The sequence below is a fragment of the Populus trichocarpa genome, chromosome 5 (genome assembly GCF_000002775.5).
Source record: "Populus trichocarpa isolate Nisqually-1 chromosome 5, P.trichocarpa_v4.1, whole genome shotgun sequence".
Lineage (NCBI taxonomy): Eukaryota > Viridiplantae > Streptophyta > Magnoliopsida > Malpighiales > Salicaceae > Populus > Populus trichocarpa.
The window spans coordinates 22859091-22872598 of NC_037289.2; the positions used below are offsets into that span (position 1 = coordinate 22859091).

General features: G+C 36.1%; 3 protein-coding genes across 3 annotated transcripts; 1 reads left to right on the forward strand and 2 right to left on the reverse strand.

The window, feature by feature from the left end:
- Nucleotides 1-659: 659 nt before the first annotated feature.
- On the reverse strand, nucleotides 660-1524 carry LOC7477621 (uncharacterized). The gene is made up of 2 exons (XM_002307627.4): nucleotides 1210-1524; nucleotides 660-1106 (listed from the first exon to the last, which is right to left on the reverse strand). Exons 1-2 carry the CDS (start codon nucleotides 1316-1318, stop codon nucleotides 928-930), a joined length of 288 nt encoding a protein of 95 aa, XP_002307663.1. The 5' UTR covers nucleotides 1319-1524; the 3' UTR covers nucleotides 660-927.
- Nucleotides 1525-3017: 1493 nt separating this feature from the next.
- Nucleotides 3018-5954, reverse strand: LOC7454364 (protein RER1B). The gene is made up of 4 exons (XM_002307628.4): nucleotides 5751-5954; nucleotides 4909-5280; nucleotides 3506-3686; nucleotides 3018-3333 (listed from the first exon to the last, which is right to left on the reverse strand). The coding sequence occupies exons 2-4, from the start codon at nucleotides 5256-5258 to the stop codon at nucleotides 3280-3282; spliced, it is 585 nt and encodes a 194-aa protein (XP_002307664.1). The 5' UTR covers nucleotides 5259-5280; nucleotides 5751-5954; the 3' UTR covers nucleotides 3018-3279.
- Nucleotides 5955-8336: 2382 nt separating this feature from the next.
- Nucleotides 8337-11356, forward strand: LOC7454365 (gamma carbonic anhydrase 1, mitochondrial). Its single transcript, XM_002306842.4, has 5 exons — nucleotides 8337-8540; nucleotides 9690-9833; nucleotides 10034-10159; nucleotides 10265-10416; nucleotides 10774-11356. The coding sequence occupies exons 1-5, from the start codon at nucleotides 8426-8428 to the stop codon at nucleotides 11050-11052; spliced, it is 816 nt and encodes a 271-aa protein (XP_002306878.1). The 5' UTR covers nucleotides 8337-8425; the 3' UTR covers nucleotides 11053-11356.
- Nucleotides 11357-13508: the final 2152 nt, after the last annotated feature.

Genomic DNA, 13508 nt, shown 5'->3' on the forward strand with positions numbered 1-13508 from the left:
TGCTATCATTCCAATAGAAAAATGATAATCTCCATTGCAATTTTTCCTAAGAGCTGACAGGACGAGCAAAATGAAGGCCATAATCAGCACAGGCACCGATTGATAAGGCTCCAGGCTAGTTATTTCTAATCGCTTGAATAATTAATGTGCCTCAGTTTCTTCTTCTATTCTATAATCACCATCCAGCCAAAATTTAAAGCAATTCTGATATCTACCTATCTATAACAAAGGAAGGATTCACAACATTGTGGGATTGATTTGTCATGTGCTGTTGGATGGGCATAATTTGCTAGGTTGCTTGTGAAAAAAATAACATCAAAGGAAATATCTTCATCCTCAGACATCATATCGCTCTACTGATCACCCAAAACGCTTTCCAGCACCTGGCATTGACAATTTCTTGAAAATTTGGACAAGTTCCTGCCTCTAGAGGTAGTTATAGTGTCAATTGAGTTAAAAGAAGTGGGGGAGAAAAAGAAAGGTTAGAACGTCAGACATTGCCGCATCCAGTTCCTCTACCTATTCAGACAGCTTCCATACAAGAAACTATGAATCATCAATAGAAATTCTATTGTTCTACATTATTACCAAATTTTGAAGAGACTGCCTTTTGTTCTGCTCTCTAAGAAAGCTGTCGCCTCTGGATTACCAAATGAAAATTTTTCTACGATGGGAATAATTCTGCCACTCTTTTTATTCTTTTATAAAACTTGATTTACAGCACATGGAAAATTTCTGATGCAATTGCTTCTATGGCACAGGTATGTATATATCTATATCTACAAGTTCCGCCTTCAACTTTTACACTCGATTCTTTCGATGACAATCGAATAAGATTAGAGCCTCAAAGGAGTTTGTTTAAATAACCAAAGAATCTGAAATCAAACCTACATAGCCATGAGAAGTGAACAAGTCTGGTCACCGGCCTCATCCATTCTTAAGAACCCTTGTCAAAATAGCCTCTCGGATTCCAGAATCTGGCTCCGGGTCTGGAGCTGGTGTCGGCGCCTGCAAAATTGGTGCCAGGGCTATTTCTTGTACTCTTGGTTGTTTCTCCAAGCTTCCCATCATTCTCCTAAGCTTCAGTAATCCTTCACTCTTCTCAACTGCAACATTTCAAGCAGAAGCACGCAAACTACTATCAGTCCTACAATTAAAGAAATGAAGCTCAACAACTCACCTAACATGTACATGTCAAACAACTCTTACCATCATCCAAGTATGGCTTTGAAGATTCTGACAAGAGAACAAGTGTGGGGGTGACAATTGCGAGGAGAGCCCAGAAGAAGAAAATCACTAGAAAAATCCTCCCACTCATTTGTAGGGAATGAAAAGTGGCACAGTTGAATTCTATCTGAGAGTTTTATTCTAAACACAGAGGGAGAGTTTTCGTGCCTTCAATTAGCTGGCCATGTTTGAGAAACGTTGTCAATATAAAATTAATCGAAGCAGTAGTACAATTTTTTATATGTTTTTGTCTTTAAATGTTGAAGTCAAGTAGCATCAAAAAACATATTTGAGACGATTGTTATTATTCAGTTGTTGGAGAGTTGTTATACTAGTTGGTACATGATTAGACGTATCCACCTGGCATCATTGGTATGGCCCTGGTCAATACAATACGTGCTCAGGCCTGCTTCTGTTCCTCACCCCCACTCATTCATTCTAGCCGTGTAGCCATGGAGCAGTCAGGTGATATTTGAGAATGGTTATTGCTTGAAATATTCTATTATCAAAAATCACGAGGAACCTCTTTCCTTCGTGTTGGCTGTGGCTCTTCGCTGCTTCATGGGTGATCCGCTGAGGACACTTTAATCCATAGATGTTCATTTAATTCCAAACAGCAAGGAATGTTACTTGGAAAGCTAGGAATAGCTAGTAACTGTAAAAAAAATAAAGAGAAGTAGGCGAGGTAAGAATATTCTTGTTATTTTTTATTGTCATGAGTTTTATTTATTATTTTTTTATCTGTCTGTTTTTTTATAAATAAATACAAAAGGATATTAATAATATGTCAATAATTGCGCCAAGTACCATACAATTTACCCCGAATGTGACCTCCAATCTGTCCGCATTTAATTAAACTGATTAATAGCAACACCAGGACATGATGGATCCGTGAATCAAGATGAGCTACAAGAGACAAATTGGTGGACCATCTTGGTTTCGCCTCCGGCTGACATGCATCCGAGTCCACAAACGCCTTAACCTGGTTCGATCCCTGTTTATGCTTTGGGTTAGGTTCGTGTCTAGCTTTTTATTGGATTGATAAAATGTTAATTTGAACTATTTTAAATTATTCCAAACAAGTTCTAATTACATTACTCCACTGCTCTTTTATAAATCTTAAATTAATTGAAGCTGATCCTGAATCACTAAGAGTTGTTTAGTACTTATCTTAAAAAAATATCGAATTAATATGATTTTAATATGCTGATAAAAAAAAATTAAATTGTTTTTGATACATTTCTAAATTAAAAAGGAAATTTAAAAATCATCCTGTGCAACAGAAATAAATAAACACTAAATCCAAATACAATTCATTCCCAAAGTCACCTCACCAAACATCAACGATCACAAACAGTAGACTTTTAAATGATATTCCTGCAAACTTATAAAAATAATTATGAAAATTTAAAAAACACGGTATCAAAAGAGATGGACAGCAGAGGTGAAAGGAACAGGCGGGGAAGGAGGTGCGAAGTTGTAATTTGAAAAATTTACAATTTTGGACTCATAGATATAAACTGTAGTCACGAAAAAATATATGTATCCGAAGTATGTACTTGAACTCCAACCAGGCCTCGCTATTGGTCTAGAATCATACAAGTGGGATTGCTCTATCAATGTACATCTCAAACATCAATTTACTCAAACTGACAGTATAGACTTCTTCAAATACTAAACTGGTCTAAAATCATACAAGTGGGATTGCTCTATCAATGTACAGCTCAAACATCAATTTACACAAACTGACAGTTTAGACTCCTTCAAATAGTAAACAAAATAGGGTGGTGTGGCTCATAATCTGCTCAATTTTATTCATTACAAAATTAGAATACCAGTAGAAGGATTCTGAAGTATGAAAGTACATCTCCAGTAAACGTAGAAAACGTGTGAATCCAATGCATGCTACTGGCTGCTACAACTAAAATATAAGACAAAATGAAATTTTCAACACCTATGTTTTAGTTTGGCTTATGTATTTGAAATTGACAGGCAAACCTTCTTAAAACTAAAAAGGCACGAAATTTGGAAGGCTGCAGGACATGTCATAGCTTAGTCCCTCATCAAGCCACTGCTGCTTGCACCAGACTTCTTCCTGCCATACCTCTGCAAAAAGACAGGGAAAGGAGTTGCTGCATTTTAACTAGAAAAGAAAAGGAAACACCCAGAATTTCAAACCACCAATAGAATTACCATCACAGAAAGAGAACATAAAAGAGAGTGAAATAAGAGAGGGTGGGGGCAGGATGGTTACTAGAAAACTCTCCAAAGCTCATACCTGCTTTCCTCTGCTGAATGGAACATATTTGTACTTGATCATGTGCATGATTTGGCGCTTCATTGTGAGGACAAACAGAACAATCCAATAGCAGAGTAATATGGGCCAGAAAACAGGGACATCAAATACAGAGAAGAAGGTCATAAGGAAGGCCACACAAAAAGCCTTGGTGATGGCGTACCTGAAACCAGAACCAAAATAACAACTCATTTTTGGGCTCTAGAATTCTTAGAAAATAAATATATGATCAGAGTACACGTTGTGAAGTGGATTCTGTTCATTCAGTAACACCTTACAATGGGGCATTGTCAGAGGTAATGATGTTAGGCAGACAAATGAATCTTCTTCGTGACTTGCAAGATTTAGGCCCACAAGCCACTAAAGCTTACGAACAACATTATCCTTTTGTTGTTAAGTAAACTATGATGTATGTTGTTAAAGCTCTTTGTCATCTTTCTTCGTCAACTTGCATACTTAGCTTGTCCCATGCCAATGGGATTCTAAAAAAAACTATTTTAAAGCCTCTTAGCAATAGTTTCTAGTTCCACAGGCGGTGTGATTTTGAAAACCTAAGAGCTTAACTTGTTAAAAGAACCTTTTTTTCCTATAAAGTTCCCTTCTAATGCCAGATCTTAACAGTATAAATACTGACTGAAAATAAACTGATCCAAAGTATAATTTAAGCCAACGGCTGGCAAACAAAGATGTTACTACAGATCCATAGCCTCAAACATATTTTGGCAATGTGTGAAATGGCAAGCTTGAAAGTTGGCTCAGTCCTTGTTTTTGCTGTTAACAAACTGGTTTCAATCCACTAAATGCAAAACGGATTGTCCTCATCCACACCATGTGTTAATACCCTTTTGAAGTTCTTATCTTATACAGCATGCATATTACAAGTGTAGAAATCATGAGGCATTAAGGAAACCAACGCCATGAAACATGAATGCATGCCTCCGAAATTATAGCTGACATGTACAAGGCCAGCAAAATGAAATGCGCTAAATCTCTATGGAAAACGCGGTATTCTTCTATCAAATTTCCTACCACACCGACAGATGAAAACAACACCTCAGGTTTAATTTTTAGATTTGCTCTTTTTAGTCTAAACAGTATTTCTGATAACTTATGCTTCAATAATTAAAATTGACAATAGCAATCCTCATAACCAAAACCCATGCGGGGCAAAAAATTGACACCTGCTTAATAGGATAACTAAAGTCCATGGACAAATAGAAAATTTAGTGACAAGTAATAAAAGCAAAAACACCAAAAACAGGCTGGAGTACAAAGAACATGGAAAATCAATTGCATAACCTACTCAAGCATTACACCTAAGCAAAAGCTAACATACCAAAACAGGCAAAATCATCTACCAAGTTACAAAAGAAATTCTTGGTTACCAGAACTTAAACTCAGGAAGGCGCCGGATAAAGGGCTTGAACTCATCTGATCCTTTAGTTGGCAAAGAAGCGTCATCCGAAACTTCAAGTTCAGGATCAACCTTGGGTGACAGAAACCCAATCAACAAATTCAAGATATAAATTCCAAGACCATACGAGATGATGTAAAACCCTTGAACAAAGTAAGCACGCAACACATAAACTGCTGCAACCGCAAGAGTTCCCAGCCACCTCTCTGTCGGGTGAGGTGTGGATCGGTCCAGATAGAACTGGAATGCCCGAGAGAAATCATTTCTCCACTTCGCAAGAGGTGCCACCACATTGGCAGCATCACCCCCATTTCCTTCCATCAGTTATTATATTCTATTTCTCCTGCAGATCCAAAAACTAATCAAACATTTGACAAATCGGCATCAATTAGGGCTCAAGCTCATGAATTATCTTGAGTTTAATCAGTTCAGTTATTTTCTCCTACCTGTGTTTTGAAAACCAAAACAACACAACTTTAATAACCAAAAAGAAAATCAATATTCGCTAAATTTCTTTCTTTTTTTAATTTTGTAAGTAAATTATACTTTACAAATACACTCGTGTACGACATGAACAAATCAAATATTAGGCAAAAAACAAAATCAATTTAGGCAAAAAACAAAATCAATCAAGGCTCAATGAATAAAATAATACTATAGCTCAACATTTCCTTTTGCATGCTTTCCAGGCAACCAAACAGAACTTAAGCAAAGAAAATTAAGAACCGTTAAGATTTTATTTAAATTGAGTAAATGAATTACTATAAATAAACATAATAATAGCGTACAGAAAAAGAAATCTTGAAAGCTAACCTCTTGAGAGTTAGGGTTTTGAAACGCAACAAGGATCCGATTAGAGATGATGATCTATGTATGTTGAAGCGATCGCTGATTCTGTTTACCTCTCTTTCTCTGGATTTTTTTTAGCAGGAAATTCGTAGCTTAAAGTACGTTTAGCACCTGACCGATGAGGTTCTCTCCTGCGGGTTAAAGGCGCGCTCTGAATTAATCCATCAAAACGTGCCCTTTCTATGTCGTTTTAGGATACCTTCGGTATAACTGTTTACGGGTCGGATCAGGCTTGGATGGGCCTGGATGTGGCCAGCCCAGGGCCAGACCGTACGGGCTATCCAGGCTAACAATAAAGCCCAGTACCAGTCCTATTTTCAGTAGACATGAGGATGAAAAGAAAAATTGTAACATCGTTTTGTGACTTGTGTAAATGTTTTCAGATGGGTTGGTCTAGCTTACAAGCTTGAGCTAGGCTCTTTCCGTGGTTGAGATGGGTTGCAGCAACGAGCATCTGTACGAGTGGAAGAGGTCCAAGGCCAGGCTTAAAAGTCCTTTAGGCTTGGAGTGCCCAGAAGTCTTTTTTTTTTATTATTATTTTTTAGCATTTTTCACTGCCGTTATGCTTAAATAAAAAGAAATTCAGTTAAGGTGGCTTTGCTCATGGCACTACGGTACGAAGGCCCAACATTAGAAATTTAATAAGAGCAAGTCCATGACAATTTAACCCCGCCTTCTAATTTGACCCTGACGCGGTTTAGAATGTGTTTGGTATTGCAGTAGCTGTTATAGTTATGGTTTGAAAAAAGTTATTTTATAAAAAATACTTTTAGTTGCGATTGGTTTGAAAAAATAGGTGTTTGGTTAAAAGTGTGGTTGAAATTGAGGTTGAACAAAAAGTAGTTTAATGTGTTTGGTTAAGAATGCTTTTGAAATTGAGGTTATAAAATAATTTAAAAATATATATATTAATATTGATGGTTTTTAATTTAAATATTTTAGATTTAATTATTGATATCACATCATGAAATAAATAATACTTTATATAAAGTATTTTTATTATTCCATTAAACCATCTACAATTCTATTACGTACAAAATTCATCATGTAAGAACTACAGTTTTCATAATTTTTTGAGCGTGTAATAAAATTAGATAAAATATTATCAGGAATAAAATTGATTTGATATTACAGTGCGAGTGAATTTAATTCACTCTACACTAGTTTTTCGGGGGGAAAAAAATTGTTTACATGACAATGCGAGTGAATTTAATTCACTCTAAACTAGTTTTTTTAAAAAAAAAATTATACAAAAAATAAACACATTGAAAAAAAAATTGTTCACATGAACAGTGCAAGTGAATTGCATTGTTCCATGAGACGCTGATGGAGAAAAGCAGTCAGGAGCTGTTTCATCAAAATTGCGTGCAAAACGTGAATTATCATGGGCCCCACCACAAATAAATTGCGTTCTTTACATAACCAAACATAATGTTTGTTGTGGTTGCTTCAAATGTAGAAGAAACCACGCAAACAAACGGCCTTTTAATTAAATTTGCAGAAAAAATAAAAAAAAAAAACTAAAACTACATTTGTTTTTTTTTATAGAAAAAAAAAATTAGAGTTGACTAATATTAACATGACATCTCATCATAATTTAGCAAATTTTAAGATATAATTCAAGTTTTAAAAAATATAATTAAAATGTTTTTTACTTAAAAATATATTAAAATAATTTTTTTTATATTTTTTAAAATTAACTTTTAACATCAATACTTTAAAATAATGATTTAAAAATATATAAAATAATTAATTTTAAATGAAATAAATAAAATTTGGCCAATATTTATTTGTACCGTAATCTCAATTAAGAGCTCTATCAGATTTAAATAATTTCCAAAGTGCTGGCACTGCTAATCTCTCTGCTTTACATCTAACAGTGTCAAAATTCACCGGGTTCCATGGAACATTAAATGAAAGAGACCTGTGTTCGAGTTACAGCCATCACTTTGTTTGATATCTTGTTCTTTTGAAGTTTAATTGTGGCTAAAGTTTTCATGCAGCCATTAGAGGACCAGGTGGATGCATGCTCCAGAATTCTTCGCAGCAAGCCAGAATTCAACCATTAGAGATGGCTTTTAAAAGGAGAAAGTACTGTGCTGGACATTCACCAAAATGGTTTTGATCCATGAAACTTGTTAAATCTTACACTCGTTTGTTTTACATTTGATCCAAGTGATGATAAAGGAACTGCACAAATTTATTTTTATTTTCTCAAGAGTAATTAATGTTAAAAATAATATAGATTATACAACGATATTTAATAAATTAAATTTTTTATTTAAATGGGTTTTTATATGATTTTAAGATTTTCATATCTTAATATTTAAATAATTATGGTTTCAAATCTTATTAGTCAGATCTAATATAAAATAACGTATCAAAAAATAATATAAATAATATTTTACATCTTCCAATGTTGGATTTTAGAGAGCAAAAGTGCAAAACTGTTCCACGATGCCAGGGACCCTTTGGTAATTCGACCATGGTTAAAAACCCAAGTTTGCCCTCCAATTCTCCGGGATATTCCACCCTACCCTCACAGTATCATTTCTTCAAATCCCCCACTGACCACACTGAGCTAAATTTCTCTCTACTCTCGCAGTCAAAGAAAACACAGTTGATCAAAGGAGTTGGAGATGGGGACCCTAGGCAGAGCTATATACGCCGTCGGATTCTGGGTTCGCGAGACCGGCCAAGCTCTTGATCGTCTCGGATGCCGCCTCCAAGGCAACTATTACTTCCAAGAACAACGTAAGTAAGCTTATCATTTCTTTAAACCTAGATCCTAATTAAATCTCTTTATAGCTTCATTTTCCATAATTAGATCATAGCATTAATTATCACAGCTCGCATTTGTAATGCGAATTTATCTGCGTGTTTTCTGCTTGTGAATTAGCGTAGATAATTATGTAATCGGAGTTAGTTTGCTAATTAGGTATGCTTGGCGAAATTATTTTTGTGTTGGATTAATCATTGTGAATGTGAACATTTGGTAGAATTGATGATGAATTTTCAGATAATAATATTTGTTCCCCATGGTTGAACCATGATTTTAGCCTCAGGTGGACTTATTATTGATGAGGGTATTTTAGCTTTCTTGTAGTGGAGCAATAGAATTTGAGATTGTGATTGTTGAAGATGCTTGTCTCATGAGATGATAGGTGCAATCAGTTTTAATTGATAGGGTTTCGAGAGCTTTCCTTATCAAATTAGGAATTTCTAATTTTCTAATATTATAACTGAATCAAGTCTCTGTCTTGAACTAATTACGGTTTACAGCGTGAATCCTTATACATTATGGCCAAAAAATGTTCTTAGTTTAGCAATTACTATCATTTTCCATCCACCTCTTCTTTGCTCTTATTGCTTGGATGAAATCACTACTCCAAACCAATGCTTATAATTTTAAGTTGCACGTTTTGAACTATAATGGAAATTTTATAGTATACCCAGGGAATTATGAGTAGGAGCTTGCTATGAATTGGATTGTTTTATGAAATTCTATGAAGTACAATGGGGGTGCTCAAGTTTGGAAGATAGCTCTTTGATGCACCACGGACCACCCTCATGAATATACCATGTGTTCAAGATTGGTTTAGGCATTTTAGTTCTCATGCTCAGTATCATCTGCCATCAAGTCTATTTTTGTCTATTAACTACATGTTTCTCAGTCCATCTCTCACTTCTTTTCATCAGCTCCTTATATGTGTGTCAACTAAACCAGTAGATGTGGTTGGGCATGATAATAATGCTTTTCACAGGCCTGTTTAATTTACCTTTTTTTGCTATTCTTTTACTGCTTTCCATTATGCTTCGTATTGTAAACATTATGGAATATAATTTGGGTTATGCTGTTCTAGCTTGTATCCAGCCATACATTAATTATGTCATCTGTTTTAGTGTCCAGGCATCGAACTCTAATGAACATATTTGACAAGGCTCCTGTTGTTGATAAGGATGCATTTGTGGCGCCTGGTGCCTCTGTCATTGGGGATGTTCTAGTTGGAAGAGGATCATCCATTTGGTATGGATGTGTTTTGAGAGGTAAGATTTTATACAACTTGCTGCAGTATGTTTGATGCTTTTAATATAGAGTTTCCCCTTGAATATGCTCGAGTGCATGTAATTTTAGGACTAAGAACTAAAAATCTTTGGAGATTGTCCTTGTTTTTGGATTTTGCAAATAATCTTGAACTGTTTTTTTTTTTTTTCTTTTTCTTTTTTTTGGGGGGGGGGGGTGATAGGTGATGTGAACAGCATCAGCGTTGGATCTGGAACTAATATACAAGACAACTCCCTTGTACATGTGGCAAAATCTAATCTAAGTGGGAAGGTGCTACCAACTATCATAGGGGACAATGTTACTGTAGGTGAGCATTATGGTGAAGGTCATGTGTTTGATTTTTACCAATTAGGTGGTCATATGTGCGATGCTTGCAAAATCTGTTCTATCCATTAAAATTTGAACTGGGCAGGTCACAGTGCTGTTTTGCATGGATGTACTGTTGAGGATGAGGCTTTTGTTGGCATGGGAGCAACACTTCTTGATGGTGTTGTTGTTGAGAAACATGCCATGGTTGCTGCTGGAGCCCTTGTGAGACAGAACACAAGGATCCCTACTGGAGAGGTATGTTGGCTAACTCTCTCTCTCTCTTTAAGATTACAAAGGTACTTTTTTTCTGGGTTTTTTAATTGGTGGTTGTTCATTTGCAATAAGATGCATCAAGGATATTTCCATCTATATTTGTAGAGATTGTCTGTTCTTATAATACACTTGAAGCTTTTTAACAATTGGATATGTAAATGAGAAGAATAAATTTCCAAATTTGGCTTAATCTCAAAAGTATTGAATGTTATGGTACAGTTTGATGTAAAACAGGTAAGTGTGCAGAAATGCCTTTGCTCATACTGCTTATGTGAATCTTTGTAATACATGCTAAAAACATGCAGAAACACCAGCTTCAGTTGTTTGTAATGTATGCAGGTATGGGGAGGCAATCCTGCAAAGTTTTTGAGGAAGCTAACTGATGAAGAGGTAGCCTTTATTGCTCAGTCAGCCACCAATTACTCGAACCTTGCACAGGTTCATGCAGCTGAGAATGCAAAGCCTTTCGATGAGATCGAGTTTGAGAAGGTTCTTCGCAAGAAGTTTGCGAAGAAGGATGAGGAGTATGACTCTATGCTGGGTGTTGTACGTGAACTCCCCCCTGAACTTATTCTTCCAAAAAATGTCCTACCAGATAAAGAACCTAAGGCAAAATGAGCATTTTCTTGAGTTACTGTTTTGTAGAATTCAAATCTTGGGGCTTGTCTTTCAAGGATTATTTGTTGTTATTGCAAATACGTGAAGAAGGGTCACTTTCTTTCCTAATAATACAAGACATGTTAGGGTAGAATTTTGTTTCCATTTTAGCTTCTAGCTCTGCTTTTCATGTGGTTGTTCAGGCTCTCTTTTCTTCCATGGGAGAAACTAATGCCATAAAGCAGCATGTACCATGATGTTTCCTGTTCCTTGTACCTAAGATATTCGATTTCAATATGATTTTGTTGATCCTTGTGATATCAAATCATTTTGGGGGTTGAAATAACTAGTAAGTTCATGTTGGCAAAACTCGTGTCTGCATGTCATAGTCTGGAGACTGTTCTTGGAACTTGTAACCAAAGAAGAAATATAGAAAGTAGAAGCAATGGTCCAGATATTCTCCAGAATAAAATGTTATAACGTTGAATCAACAACAGGATCGCAAAGCTATACGATCCATGCGATGTGTGTGGAAGAGAGGCAATGCTTCTGCTGTGAATGAGTGGTGCTTCAGCTAGTGCAAAAGATAACCCATCATTCTGCCGTTGGGTGGTGTGGTTGCTAGGCCGTTTCTATTGGCACGGAAGCAAGTATGAGTCGAAAATGTCATTCAGCTGGGGAGAAGGATGCAAGTTACACTAACTTCGCCAATCATTTCTTAACTAGATGGGTTAGTGCATTATTTTCCTCCTTATGCATTCAGTTTTCTTCGTCAATGACATTATGAAAAATATTTTTTGATATCTTTGGACCTTGATTAAAAATGATGCGCCACTTGCCCATTTGTATGCTTTGATGTGTGAAGTGATGCGTTATCCGTTGATGTGAAGTGCGGGGAATAGACCGAGATGGGGTTTTGATTTGATTTTCGAAATTCTTAACGAGGAGGGTTGAGGAGCCTTTTATATGGGGCGGCCGAGGGTTCAGGGACGGCACAAATTCAGGACACATTCTGAGCTGGGCCGGGGTATGTTGTTGGATCAAGTGACGTTATTATCATTTGCCCTGTCAGTGGTAGTCTTTCAACCTTTTGTGTTTGTTCTCTCTTGAATTCGTGATAAACGGTTTTCACTGTTTCTTGTTGAGCGCTTCACACAGTTTTCGAACTTGCATTTTTCGTTTTGCTATGCAATGGTCTATCAAACGTTGTTCTAATGTTTCAGCAGTTGATTTGGCACCTTGTGAAGGTAAAGCATTGGCTACTTCAGCCTCCTGGAAGCTAACCCATGTGCCCAAACCCCTATGCCAACTCTAAGCAAGTTTAGGGAATTGCCGCATGTTGAGGGAGACCCCAGACGTGGTGGGCCATCCTTTAATGGCTATTTGGAGTTTGACCAAAAATATAATGGGAGCTGGACTCCATGAGAAGCTTAATACTTTGATTTTTAAGAAGATAAATGTTGTGGGATGGAAATACTCCTCTCCAGATTGGATGAAATTAAATGTAGATGGATGTAATATGAACAATCAGGTTTAAGCAGCTGCTGGAGGATTAATTAGGGATTGTATGGGTTATTAAAGATTTTGCTATTAACTAGGGGATTTGTACTTTAATTTGTGCTAAGTTATGGGCGGTGATTATAGGGTTAGAGTTAGCTTGATATTTGTGCTTTCGCAAGATTATTTTGGAATCTGAATTTTTAGTAGTAGCGGGTCTGATTTTGAAACAGTATGTGAAAATTGAAGCTATTTTTATCTTGATTAACAGAGCTCGAGAAGCTCTAAGTAGAGATTAGGTAATTTAAGCGCAGCATACTTACAGGAAATCGAATGCTATTGCTAACTGACTCACTAACTTTAACCTTTCCAGTCATCCACTTTCCAAGGAGGATTCAACTATTAATGATCCTCAAGAGAATTTGTATTGATTTTTATACTATGATTTAATTGGAATAATATTATCTCGTTTAACTTAATTTGGGTTTTAATCTCGATTTATACCCAAAAAATAAAATTTCTTAGCAAGTTTAGAGATGCAATTATTTCAACAACAGACGTGATTAGAATAGTTCAAGCAATTGTTTTTTATGCTAATCGGATCTGAAAAGGCCAAAGATGCAATTCTCCGTGATTTAAGCCGTCTTCAAGTTGAGAAAGACAAAAGAGGTCATCCATCTAATCATGTACCAATCCAGAATCTCCAACCTGATTCGTTCGTGATCCCTTGTTGGGTTTTTCCTCTAGTCTTTCCTTGACATGCTCCTTCTCCCTTTATTTCATTTTTAGTGCTGTTTTTCCTTTGTTATGTTTCTGCGCCATTGAAGGGGTGCACAGTGGTGAAATTGAAGTTTCCAAGGTCTGGTCTTGTGATTCATCGCAGCAAAAAGGGTGCTAACATTATATCTATCCAAGCAATTCTGATGCTCAGGATTTTTTATACCGACACCCCCTTTATTCCTCCCTGTTTACGTATTGGC

Excerpts from the sequence above, each read along its gene's own strand:
- LOC7477621 (XM_002307627.4), bottom strand. The coding sequence starts at position 1,318 with ATGAGTGGGAGGATTTTTCTAGTGATTTTCTTCTTCTGGGCTCTCCTC. Across the intron at positions 1,107-1,209 it reads AAAGCCATACTTGGATGATG|TTGAGAAGAGTGAAGGATTA; the intron begins GTAAGAGTTGTT and ends GAAATGTTGCAG.
- LOC7454365 (XM_002306842.4), top strand. The coding sequence starts at position 8,426 with ATGGGGACCCTAGGCAGAGCTATATACGCCGTCGGATTCTGGGTTCGC. Across the intron at positions 9,834-10,033 it reads GTATGGATGTGTTTTGAGAG|GTGATGTGAACAGCATCAGC; the intron begins GTAAGATTTTAT and ends GGGGGGTGATAG. Across the intron at positions 10,160-10,264 it reads AGGGGACAATGTTACTGTAG|GTCACAGTGCTGTTTTGCAT; the intron begins GTGAGCATTATG and ends TGAACTGGGCAG.
- LOC7454364 (XM_002307628.4), bottom strand. The coding sequence starts at position 5,258 with ATGGAAGGAAATGGGGGTGATGCTGCCAATGTGGTGGCACCTCTTGCG. Across the intron at positions 3,687-4,908 it reads CTTCCTGAGTTTAAGTTCTG|GTACGCCATCACCAAGGCTT; the intron begins GTAACCAAGAAT and ends TTCTGGTTTCAG. Across the intron at positions 3,334-3,505 it reads CATTCAGCAGAGGAAAGCAG|AGGTATGGCAGGAAGAAGTC; the intron begins GTATGAGCTTTG and ends GTCTTTTTGCAG.